Here is a 13,013-nt window from a genome sequence, read left to right as displayed (position 1 = left end):
TAAAATAGTGCATAAAAAGGTGAAAGCTGAGAACTCTTGAAGAACCCTGGGGCCTGTTATAGTAGGAGTGTGAGGGTCTTGCTCCAGTGTGTTCCCAACCAAAGGCAGGAGGTGCCAGAAAACTGAGTGTTGCTCATGATAGGCTTCCAGTGTGAGTTTGCAGGTGCTGGTCATTAGAGAACTGGGATAAGCACCAGATTAGCATCCAGAGGTACTGTGGGAAGGCAAGTGGGAGCTAAAACTGAGAGCAGGGAGGAGTTAAAGGAGACTGGGGGAGGAAGTGGGAGGGGTAACAATCATTATGTCTTGGCATTAGAGTGAAGGAAGAAACAGCCTCTGGACATCTCTTCCATAATCTTGTCAGGATGGGGGATACATAGGGATAACACTAATTAATCACTCCACTCTTATATTGCATCCTGCTTGTCCTGCCATGCAATTTAGGGAGATGACTTAGTGCCACTGAACACTCATCTGGAATGAACTCAGTCCCAGTTTAGCTGGATCCCAGTACACCATTTAAAAAAGGGACAAAGGACCTTAGTCACCTACCTGAGGTGGGTTTATCTCCCAAATATCTTTGTTGTTCTTGGGGAATCTGAGGTGAAACAAGGAAGAAATGCAAGGCTCTGAAGCACCTAAGCTGCAGTGTCTTGCAGTGAGGCTGTTTGCTTGTCAGGAGGCAATGGCAGAAAGAAGGCAGTCAAGGTCAGCAGTGAGAAACATTCCTAGAGGCTGAGGTAGGAAGGTGAGTTGTGTGGGTCAAAGCCAGTGAAGCAAGACCAGAGCATTGGCTTGTTTTCAGTGAAACCAGGCTGTTCTCTTCCCTGCTTTCAGGGACCCAGATAACTCAGCCTTATTTTGCTATGTGAAAGATGTAGCGTCACTAACTGCAGTTTTTTCCATTCCTGCTGTATCCTCTCGCTCACTCCCACTTCTCTCGTCAGCATGCATTTGGCTGAGGCTTTTCTACAGGGCCAGGGTCTGAAGTATGGTGATGGCAAGGGCAAGGCAACACCTCTACCTGGGAATACCAGACAGCCACAGCAGGATGCCAGTGGAGCCTGCCTCTGCAATGTTATTGCCTTTTATGTTTCCTGTAAGAGGGTGGGAGTGCAGGACAGAACATTACTCTCCTAATTAACTTAAATTCTGTGGTCTTTTCTAAAAATAATCTTGGCTTCTGTCCAGTCATCCTGCTAATAAAATAAACAAGCCTGCCAGAGCCGTACTAACTGTCAACATGGCTTGCTTTTCTGGTGTAGCCACCCTTTCCTCCTACAGCTAATCATTTACACGTCCTGGCCTCTGCAGACTGTTTGTCACAGGCTACACGCAGAGCTCTGGTGTGACCTCCCTGTGTGGCCCTGAACCTTTCATCTCTGCCTGCACCAGGCAGTTGTCACCACTTCCTCCTGCTCTGCCCCTCTTCCCTTTCCTGTTCCGCATCACCTCTGCTGCCACACAGCAGCATCCTGCATGGCTCCTGCATGACTCATCATGGGCAAGCAGCCCCTTCCCCCACATCCTGCAGCACTCCTGCCCAGAGAGCCTGGGATCTCCTCGCCTGGCTCCTATGCGGCTCCAAACCTGCCTGGGAAAGGTTATGCCAAACCAGGCTGGAACTAATGCAGCTTTCCTGCCCTTTTCCCTTATCAGGAGGAGGGACAGGCCTGAAATGGGGCAAATAGCATGATGCTCCCAGGCATGTACCAACTACAGACACTTCTCCAAAAAAAAAAAAAAAGCAGATTGGTCATAAAAAACCCCCACCACATTCACTTCTTCCCTGGAACTTTCTGCAGGCTTCCCCAACCTGGCTGGAGGTCACTGCCCTGGGCCCTTGAGGGTGTTCAGCAGCTCAGAGTAAGGCATGCTATGCTGGCAGGGGAAATTGCTCACTGGTGGTTGGTGTTCTCCACAGCTCTCTCTCCCTCAGAAATCCCCACAAATGTGACAATTACATGTGTTCTCTAGCTTGCTTCCATTAGCAGGGGCAGCCAGTGTCAACTGCCTAGCAGAAGTGCCTTCCCCCCATCAGACAGTGTCAATAAATCCCTTGTGTTTGTCCTGTATACAGTGAGATTCTTGTGCTGTAGACACCCTGCTGCACAATATACCCAAATCTGCCAGAGAAGCCTTACTTAAAATAGATGCTATGATACTAGGCAGTGCAAATCTTCATCTCTCTGATTTCATACCACTTGTTGCATATTAAGTCAATTAACACTGACTTGTAGCTACTTCTATATAAGAATGCTTTTGTTGGGATATCTGGGGCTTTTTTGTTTAAGTCTTCTACAAGAAATAAACACAGAAATGCTTTGAAACATTAGCTGAGCAGAGCTGTGATAAAATTGTTTTGAGCAGCCTGGCTGGAGGAGGAGTGTTGCTATTACATGCAGGACTTTTGCTTAGGCTTTCTCAGAAGCTTTGCCTATAAATGATAAAACCCCCAGGCTCTTTTTCTTCTGTTGCTCAAAAGCTATCATGTTACATGCGCATCTCAAACCTGTAAAAACCAAGCAGATTATTGTTATGGCAAGGCTGCAACCTGGCATCGGGAGCAAGGGGTGTTTCTCAAAAGCACTTAATTTATTGCATTTGACAATTATTATCACTACCTGTTTCTTTTCTCTAGTATTTGCAAGGGGAAGATTTATTTCTATGGATTCAATGAATGCCCATCTGTATATCACTCTTAAATATATTACGTCAGACTAAAAGCAAAGTACAAAGTGGGAGTAGAGGAAAGCCAGTGGCAGTGACTAGCACCACAGCAATGTCCATCACTTGCTAACACTTTTGAATTGCCATCCAGGAGGCATGAACTTAATTTCCAGAGCCTGGCCAAGTGGCTTCTAACCTATCAAATAGTTGTTTCAGTGTAAAGAGCTTTCCAGGGAATGGAGCCAAGAACATTCATATGATAGTCTACAGAGCCCTTGGTGGAAGAAAAGTGGCTGCTTTAAGCTAGAGAGAAGTTACTGTAGCTGCTGGGAAGGTGTATTGTGATCACCAGCCAAGGAGGTGGCACACACCAGCATTAGCTGCAGACTGCTCTTGTTAAGTACTGACCCACTTTTATAGGTTTGAGGAACCCCTGTGTAGGCTTTAGGTAGATAGGACATATCCACCCTAGTATAGGAGGTCAGAGGGCTGTTTCCCTCCTGGAATCCTTCCTGGATTATTTCAATGTTTTGGGAACTGCTAAACAGCTGCTGTTTCGTCTCAGAGTTGCTCCCATTGAGAGAAGTCACTTCTGGTGACAGTCTGGCAAGCACAGGACTTGTATCTTTCATCCAAAGTGATTTCCAAGAAAATACATGATAAAGTACCAATAAGGGAGGTGGTCAGCTCTTACAGAAATTCTGGATTATGATTGCTGGAATTCTTGCTGCAGCCATTCTCATTAATGTGTATCAAGCCAGATAAGTAGTAGTGATTTGCAGTATATCCTGGCTCTGTCCTTGCTTTTTTTAAACCTTTAGATCCAGTTGATTTGGCCTTGCCCCTTGGGAACTGAAGATGCATTTGCTGACATAGTGTCAAGTAAATAGCCCTGCTGAACAAGCACCATTTTTTGTTGTCTCTAAACCACTGGATGGTGATTACCTCTGTTAAAATGATGGTGAAAGCAGGAACCCTGAAAAAGTTATCACAAGCCTTCATGCCAGTGGTCCTGTAGTCCCTCACATAGGAACTTATCCTCTCTGATAATACTCACCTGAGTCTTATCTGGTTGTTAAACACACTGATCTCAACCATGAAAAATCCTCAGCCCTTTTTCCATTTCCTTTTTTTCCCCATCCCCTGAATCTACTTTTAATGTCACTAATTCTGTATTTATCTTTCTACTTTCTACCTAGGTAGAAAGGTCAAAGGTAGAAAGGTAGATTAGGTCAAAGCAAGGAAGAGGAAGTGCCAGCTATCTAACTTACATAACCTGGCTGTGATATGCTCCTCATGTAACAAATACAGAGCTTATCACCAGGTCAGGTGTCCAACACCATCCCATGCTGAGGACTAGACCCATTCTAGCTCCCTTTTGCAAGCCACATGGGTACAATAGTCTTAGTTTTCAGCACAGGACCAGCAGGTGGGACGTTTTCTGCACCCACACAAACACAGACCTAACCTCAGTGATGGCATTTGGCTCCTTCATGAGCTGAAGGGAACTGTCCCATGCACATTGTTGGCCCACCTTGAATTTGGCAGGCTAAGTCAGGGTCCTGTTCCAAGTCCTACAGCCACATGGGTGACTATCTCTTCCTGAAATTTGCTAAACTGTATCTTTTGAGAGGTTGCCAGAGGTTTAGGAAATAATAAGGGATGCTGTGCTTACTGTGCTGTTTAGCTTGATAACAAACATTGGGGTATACTCTGCCACCCACATGCTTAATGCTCAATATAGTTTGTGTTGCAGACCTGTAGCTGCATTGCAGAAGCACACAGGAAGGGAGACTGGAGACTTCAATGGTCAACTACAGGAGAAGTTGGCATTTGAGCGACTGATTTGGACTGGGGGCTAAGCACATTAGTTGGATGAGTCTGCTGAAATGAGCAGCAGTGAAGTAATTGATATTGGCACCAAAGGCCAGGAAGGTTTCAGGATTAGCTCTGTGATTGCAGTGAACTGCTGTTTTTACTTTGCTATGCCAAGTCTGTTCCAAATGTCTTGAGGATTAAATACATAAAATGATCAAACATGATGAGAATCTCTTCCCAGCAGCTGTAATCTTCTCAATTTCTTAATCTACCTGAAATAAGAAAGCTTTAAATGTGGAGATCCTCAGTAGAAAAGCTACCACGACATTTATCAAGCGATTCAGTGACAGTGCTAAAAATATTCTTGGAAGGATCCATACTCTTGAGCTTCATAATTACATTGCAATCTTTAGTACAACTCATTTAGGACTTCGGCAGCTCATGTGTCATGCCCACACCCTGTTTTTCACCTACAGGTACCTGCTGGAGCAGGATTTCCCAGGGATGAGGATTGGACCAGAGCCTACAACTGACTCCTTTATAGCAGTTATGCAAGGAGATGTGGAAGGAATCGTTCCTGGAAACGCGTTGGTGGTGGATCCCAAAAAACCGTTCAGGAAACTCAACGCCTTTGGCAATGCCTTTTTGAACAGGTCAGTACTCAAGAATTTAGTTGCTCTGGAGAATAAAGCTAGAATCTAATGAGTGGCATAGCTAGCAATTTAAAGGGATAAGGCGTTACATTATTTTTCCTTTTTTTTCTTCCCTCATCCACATGGCTGATGCACAGCCATTCCAGACCTACTAGGTGCACGTAAGTCACTCACCGAAAGGCAGATTAACAAATTCAAGTGGGACATACCTTCATTTTATTTGAACTAAAAAAACCCTACAGCACAGCCTGTTAAGCTCGTCCTGTAGGAGTCTAGAGGTAAATCTCTTTATTATGCTTCACTCTCCCTTGCTTTTATATTCCTTCTTCCATTTTGCAATCACTTCAGTCCCCTGAAACTAAATAGTCCAACCAGACTGAAGTCAGTAGAGAAGTAGAACCGATACAATATGCTCATCTTTTTCTTTTTTAACATTGTTTAAATGTCCCCCTTGTAACCAAACCAGGCTCTCTCCATTCTGATGGAGATACGTAGAACCTCAGGTTCAAACTGATGACAGCTCTAATGTCTTTCCTGTAGAAAAAAAAAAAAGTAACAGGGGGTTTGGACAGTGACTCTGTGACATGAGGAATGTAACCTTTCCATCCCATAGGCCTAGCCCAACCATACTGAGTTTTGGATCTAGGCCTTGCAGGAAGCCAGCAGCACACACCCATATCCTAGATGAGCACAAACTGTGCTACAGCAGGCAGATAGGAACAAACTGACTACGCCCATCATCGACGCCTTCCCTGCTTTACAGAGTGTGGGAGACATTGCAAACATGGCAGCTGCTCAGCCAAACAGCCAGAAAAGCTGGGCTTTGGCTCTCTTTCTAGCTTCAGAGCTTAGAGAGCGTCTCTCCAGAGAGTACAGCATCTCCTACCAGCACTGACCACAGGAGTCCTGGTGTAGGCTGCAGCAAGACAGGGAAGGGATCTCCAGAGAAGCATGGGGAGAAGCTTGATGAGAGAAGAGGGACCTAGCTGGAGTTAACTACCATGCGGAAAACCTCCTAGTGCCTCAGGGTGACTCTGGAAGCAATATCTGATCACTACACAGGCTCATCATTCAAATACATCACCACAGTCCTGCACAAGAGAGACTTTTAAGACATTTTCAATATTTTATAGGGCCTAGAACATCTGCATCTAGTCAACAGTTAGGTGAGGTGACTGCCCACTCCCTACACCAGGGGAGGAAGGCAGTTTGCCCTAAGAAAGTAACAGGCCTCTTACTTGGAGCGTGGAGATAGTAGAGGAAAAGAACATCATTCAGAGCAGCTCTGCTGATAGTCATGAACAGCCACAGCTGGCAGGCAGTTCACTACAGAGGAGAAGCAATGTCAGGAGTAAGGAGGCAAGGCATGGAGGGCAAAAAAGCAAATGCCTCTGAACTGATTGATGTGTCCTGAGTGCAATTTACTCCTAATACAGCAAGAGATCTCTGCGTCCATTAGCCTAGTTCACTATATCATGCTGTGCTCTTGTTACTCTCCTGCTACTCTTCCTTCTCCAGTGAGGAAGGAGTCAAGCATGTGCCTGTGAGGGGAGCAGGGCAGAGGGGCACAGCAGTGACTCAGCAGCAGCAGAAATGCAGTCCTGCTAGCAATGCAGGGAGTTGCCACAACAGTTAATTAATGCCTTTTCTGCTGACATTAAAAAAGGGGGTAATGGTTTCTAAACTAGCAGAGGAAGATAAACTAAAGAGGACTAGCTCATGAGTGTGAGCATCACAGTGCTGAAAATGCAGATGGTAATACCCAGCTAATTAGGAAACTAAGCACATGTAAGAATTGACTCAGAGGGACAGAAATATAGCAGATAAAAGTCAGGGTGCACCCACTGGACCTAGATCAAGCCACCCATACTTAACTCCTGTTGCAGGCCTGGCTTCTTGGCAACAGACGATGCAGAGCTGTTTCTGCCTTGCGCTTATCTTGCTGCTGCTATGTGTATACTAAGGCACCAACCTCAGTTAGGAGGCTGTGAGCAGGAAGTTTCGAGAAGGGAAGTAATCTCCAGGAGCCACCCCTCTAAGCTAAGTGCATGACCATGGGCAAGTCCACTTTACCCAGGGTGGTTAAAGGTAATAATTGGCTATGGGCACCTGTGGAAAAGAAAAGAACAGCGCAAGGCGGTAGCATTCACACAGACCTTGCTGGTCTTGGCTGAGAGGTGGCAGCCCACAGCACTGCATCCTATGGGCTGCAGAACCTGCTGCTCCAGGGGAGCTAAGTGGAGGAGCAGGAGTAAGAATCCAGCCTCAGCTGGTACTCCCTTCCTGGCAGAGACTGGGGTCTTCTGCCTTCCAGGAAGCAAGGGAAGAGTGGTACAGTCAGGATCTGGCTGGGAGACAGCAGCTAATTATGCTGCTCAGAGCCTGTCTCCTCCCTTCCCTCCCTTCATTCCCAGACAGAGCACCTGCCCATACCTTCCTGGCTAAGGGCAGAGATGGGGCTGACAAGCTGCCTGGGACTCAAAGGAGGATAGCAGCTCTGCAGTACCCTGTCTCTTGCCTGCCTCTCCTTGCCCCAGGTGGGTCCTGGTTATTGAGAGAAGGGCTTGTTTTCCTCATGCCCACTCTGCTGGCAGTACCCCAGCTCTGGGGAGGTCCCAGCAGAGAGATTACAGGTTGTACCTCCTTATCAGGAGGACTTGTTTGGCACCAAGGGCCTGGAGCAAAATCAGAAATCTCAGCCATTACTTTCATATCACATTGGCCTAGTTGCAAGATTCTTCCCACCCCCGAAGTCTGTCTTGGGAAGCTTAAGGTGGAATCAGTCCCAACTTTGTGTCGTCAACATGGATAACAGGTTCCTCCTTCACCCCTCATGCTCTGCCTGTAGAGGTAGTAGTGAAAGTCTAGTTTGGCACCACGTTCTTCCCTTCATGTGGCCCCAGGCAGAACTAGGTCATGCTCCCTGAGGTCCTGCAGCTCTGCTAGGACAGCAGGAAGGCAGCAGCGTTAACTACCTTGCCAACAGAGCCAGAATGCACTCACTCATGCTGGCCTCTGACCTTATATCTGAAATCTCCTGTGGAGTAGTTTCCCTGGAGAAACTGGTGGAAAATCCCCTTGCCTGAACCATTTAATATGAGACCACAAGGAATGCTCAGGGCTGTAACAGTGTATAACAAACCTGGGCTGGCAGTACAGGGGAATAGCATGACCTCCTGAGCCTTTTGTTCTCTGCTGCTGTACCTGTCACTCAACAGGAGAATCAAGCCAGCCCCCTGCTTCTACATGAGGTGTTACACATTCAGAAATGCTCCCTGTTGCCATCTGCCAAGCTGTGGATGTGGGAGAGAGGCTGTAATACACAGTCTGAAATAGCCGACAGCTTAGGAGATAAGAGGCACTCATCTAACCCATGAGGATTCACTCTTGTCAGAGTCGTCTTGGAGTTATACAAGTAGAAAAATTGGGGTGAGGTTGTAGCATAGCCTGGAGGAGTTCATGGCTGCCCGGACGTCAGGAGAACCAGCCACCCTGATTGCTGCAGGGCTCTGTCTGCCTTGACTGCATCTAGTGGCCCTTGTGCCAACCCCCATCCTTTATGTGGTTCTGCTTCCTCCCACAGTAATGTGTTTTTTATGCCTGGATGTCACACCACCCTATTAATATGCATACATACATATACACACACATATTTATAGCTGCCTGGAATGCCATCACAAAAAGGCTATCCGTGAAATGCTACCGGGAGCCACATAAGTGGATAGGCTTTTACCATCCTTTGCTGTTACCAGCAACTGAAATAGATGAGCTGCAACCCTCTAAGAACAAGTTACTCCTCTTAGGCAGTGATTTGCGTATATACAAGATGAGGAACAACGAGCTAAAGAGCAATTACACAGAAATGAGCTGCAGGGGGCGGGGAGGAGTGAATTACAAATGAATGTAAGTCAACAGTGTCATACTGCTGTTAGGTAAGCGAACATCTTATTGAGATACATAAACAGGACTGTCACATGTAAGAGGTAAGGAGCAATCCATCCACTCTGTTCACCGCTGGCAAAGTCACAGCTGGAGTACCACATCAGCTTGGGGCATCATGCCTGAAGAAATACATGGAGTAGTTTGAGAGGACCCAAAAGAAAGTTGCAAGGGTCTTCAGGGATTTAGAAATGAACTGGAAAGGCAGCTAGAGAGAAGTGAAAGAGAGAGAAAAAAAACCCAAACAACCAAGCTGTTTTCTTTAGAGGAAAGACTGAGGGGAGACAGGATGACAATAGTATACATTGTGACAAGAGGGGAAAAATAAATAGTTTTCCACATCCACTGTGTTTGAGGCTGAAGGGCATTGCAGCATGGGAGATTTAGATTAGACATTAAGAAAAAGAGGTTTTGCTGTAAGGATAGTTAAGTAATGGGAGTAGACTCCCAGCAAATGTTGGCTGCATTGTTACGGATTGGAAGAGCACTTTAGACAAACATCTGATTGATCCTGCCTGGAGGCAGGAGGATAGACTAAGGGTAGACTCTTGAGATCTCATGCTGCCTATGCTTTAGGATTTCCATGGTGCAAGAATAGCATGCTTTCTGTCTGTCTAAGACCAGATTTGAAAGAGAACAAAAATCCTGCAACGTTCCAGGTTATTTCAGTTCACTTGAGTTTAGGACTCTGCAGAGGAATGCTTAAGTAAAAAAAACCAAACAACCAAATACCACTTCTTGCTAAAATCTAAACAGCAAATGAAAACATTTGGATTTCTACAATTTCATTAATAATTCACAACTGGGGAGGGGCCACATAAAAAAATCCTATCATATGTCATGACTAAGACCCACGTTCCAGAAGCAGCAGAATAGTCGAGAAAGTTCTGGCTTCTTTCTCATTTCTTTAAATCAACAGAGCTCCAACTGAAGACTTGTGAGATCAGAGCCTGCCTTGTCCCATACTGCCTGTGATGTTCAGCACATCATAAATACCTTTTGCTTTTATTTTAAGCACATTTATTTTCACACAGGTTCGTTTGTGCCCAGCTACCTAATCCCGTGTTAGAGAGTATCAGCGTCATTGATACACCAGGAATCCTTTCTGGAGAAAAACAAAGAATTAGCAGAGGTAAGTCCCAAGTTCAGTTCTCTTCCAAAAGAGAGTAGTGAAAACCAAAAGGACTCCATATAGAGTTTCACCTCAAGCTGTACAAGCCATAGACAGAAATACTAGTAGGAGCCTTTCAGAGGTACAGCATGATTTTACCTATGTCCCTTTGGACTCAATTTGCAATCTGCTATAGAGAATTTAAATGCTTTCAGGGAAGGTTGCTGACAAGGTCAGCAGTACCTGTGTGACAGTCCAGTATTGCCCAGTGGAACAGATTTCCATCAGAAAGAATCAATTAATACCTATCTGCTTTGCAGAAACACTTGCTTTCAGTGACTTATTGATAAGCCATAGGCAAGGCTCCCATGGCAATCAACCTGGTTTCTTTCCAGTTGACCTAGCAGGTTTCTTGCACTGTCCAGGCTTCCTAAATCTCATGCAGGACTGGATTGGGCCTAAGAGCCATTGGCACCCAGGTTCCTCATTGCAGTGGGGAATCTGGAAATCCTGGGGACATTAAATGGATCTGATGAATAACACAGTCTCTTAGTAACCTTCTGAGTGTCTCAGGCTGACCCTCTGAAGCGAGCAACATCTTGATACTTTAACACTTGTGATCGCTTTCTGACTCTGTAAGGTAATGGTGGCATAGCTCACATTTCTTGCACGTTCCTTAGACAAAGCTGGTAGCTATGCATCATTTCATTGGAAGAAAGCCAAGAGTAGTAATTGCAGCATTCCAGTTTGAAAAGATCAGTTCTCATTCACACCACCTATTAACAATACACAATTAAGTTTCAGCAGCACAAGCTCTACCCAAAGTGCTGAGGCTTTTCCCATATTTCCGTGTTCTGTCCCATAAGATTTCTGATGACTCATCCCTTTCCCACTTTTATATAACATTCCTTTGCATTGAAATTGTTCTTGGAAACTTCCTTTTCTCTTTTAATTGAGCAGCCACCTTGCACAGAGCCAGGTTAGGGTTTTTTGGGGGTTTTTTTGTTTGTTTGTTTTTTACTGGGATCATCTACCACAGGGAGCTTAGCTAAAGTAGTGTCAATAAGGTTACAAAAAACAGCTAGACCTAGTTGAAAACTCACATTAAGGTTTTTCAGCAAGGGTCTCTGCACTGCTAGGGGATCATAAATTCCTTCCAGGCAGTCTACAAAAGGTTGCAAGATGCGTAAGCCTTCATCAGAAGGTTGAAAAACATGCTGTGCAAGCATTCCTCCCTTCAGCATTGAAAGTGGAGATAAACAAAAATCTGTATTACGTGCTGTAAACGTTTTTCACTCAGAAAATGCCACTGAAAGCAAGCTGTTTTGTGAAACTATCACTGTGAAGAAAGCTTGCTTAGGAGGAAATATTTTTGTTCTATTAAAAAAAAAAATTGTGAGGCAAAATGGACCCATTTCAAGTCCCCAAAAAGTTTCCATAACCCCTTTCCCAAATCTCCTCCCCAATTCAAATCCTGACATATACTGCAAAGTTTTCCTATTTTCCAGCTATTTCTAGTACTAAAAATATCCTCCTGCAAAATGTGCTGGCACTTCTTGCTCCTCCTTTTGCAAAATTTGTCTATCAGCCTCCCAGTGGGCCTTGGTGTCCCATTCCTGCAGCTACTCTAGTAAATGCCAGCAATGCCAGAACATGCTGTTGCACAGCTGTGCACTGTTAGGAAAGTCTCTGGTGCACTTTGACCTGAGCCAATAGTGCCTCTCCAAACATCTGGGAACAGCTGAGGGAATGTTCCTCATAAGCAGAGAAGGCTAAAGGGGAGTCCCAATTCCCTAAACTTTTGCATGCTGTACCTATTTGTAGGACTGGAGGCTTGTCTCGGCATGTGGGGCAAGTTCTTCCTGGCCAACTTCTCTACCTGTAGTGCAATTAAGTGCTTGTGTACTGGCCCTCTGACTACAGTATGTGGTCACTCCACCCTTTTGCCAGGAGGTGAGACCTCTAGATGGAGCACAGTCACCTCCTACTCATCCTGCCATCCCAGGAATTTGCTCTGCTACACCTCCAACCAGACAAGGGGGCTGTCACAACCTGGTTGTTAACTGACCTAATCACAACAGTTAAATGTACAGGGATCTCAACAATGTCACCGTTTATATCTGGGACAGCCTGAAACTGGTCATGTGGGCCACGTTGCATGGCCTTTCAATAGCTACAGGACAAGATCCTCATCTAGTTTAGATCAACACAGCTTTGTTGAAGCTGGCAGAACTGCAGCAATTTCTGTCTGCAGGGGATCCAGCCCAGGGAGCAGAAAGAGTCAAAAGAGTGCTGAGGTGCTTATATTTAGGAAGGGCCGCTGCCAGGCATTGCCTTGAGCTTGTCTCAAGGAAGCTGGTGTTTGAAAGGGAGTGCTCACCTCCTGGGTCCTATGGAAGAGGAATAGAGGAAAAAAAAAAGTGGTGAGGCTGGTGCCTGTGCCACTAAGCTTATGAGCCAGTTGCCCTCATTAGCAAGTTGGTTTTGGAGGCAGATAGAGCAATAATGTGGTTTCTAGGCAGAAAACAAGACAGTGCTAAAAACTGCTGAGACAAAGTGCTCCTGCCCTTCAATACCTTCCCAGCCTGCTCAGATTTCACTTGGGAATGAAGCAAGACAGAGGTTTCCCAAGAGACACTTTGAAGTTTCTTAACTGCTGGGAACAGGGGAGCTCTTCTTACCCCCATTGTTTTTTAGTAATAGGTTTTAAGATCCTCAGACTGGGGTACTTGTGATGCAAGGTCAGGGAAGGGAGTGGATAGTAAAGCAGCTTTCTGTCATAAATTCGAGGGGAAAAGTAAAGATGCAAAAGATGTGGCAGG

The 13,013-nt window shown here is 45.5% G+C and overlaps 1 protein-coding gene across 1 annotated transcript in view; it reads left to right on the top strand.

The window, feature by feature from the left end:
- Positions 1 to 13,013, top strand: part of EHD3 (EH domain containing 3) — a 29,456-nt gene that overhangs the window by 2,499 nt on the left and 13,944 nt on the right. Inside the window, exons 2-3 of the mRNA XM_054820120.1 lie at positions 4,965 to 5,141; positions 10,115 to 10,212. Of these exons, the coding sequence (XP_054676095.1) occupies positions 4,965 to 5,141; positions 10,115 to 10,212 (275 nt within the window). The remainder of the gene's footprint in view (positions 1 to 4,964; positions 5,142 to 10,114; positions 10,213 to 13,013) is intronic.

The sequence above is a fragment of the Grus americana genome, chromosome 3, assembly GCF_028858705.1.
Source record: "Grus americana isolate bGruAme1 chromosome 3, bGruAme1.mat, whole genome shotgun sequence".
Taxonomy (NCBI): Eukaryota; Metazoa; Chordata; class Aves; order Gruiformes; family Gruidae; genus Grus; species Grus americana.
This window is presented reverse-complemented; position numbering and strand designations above follow the sequence as displayed.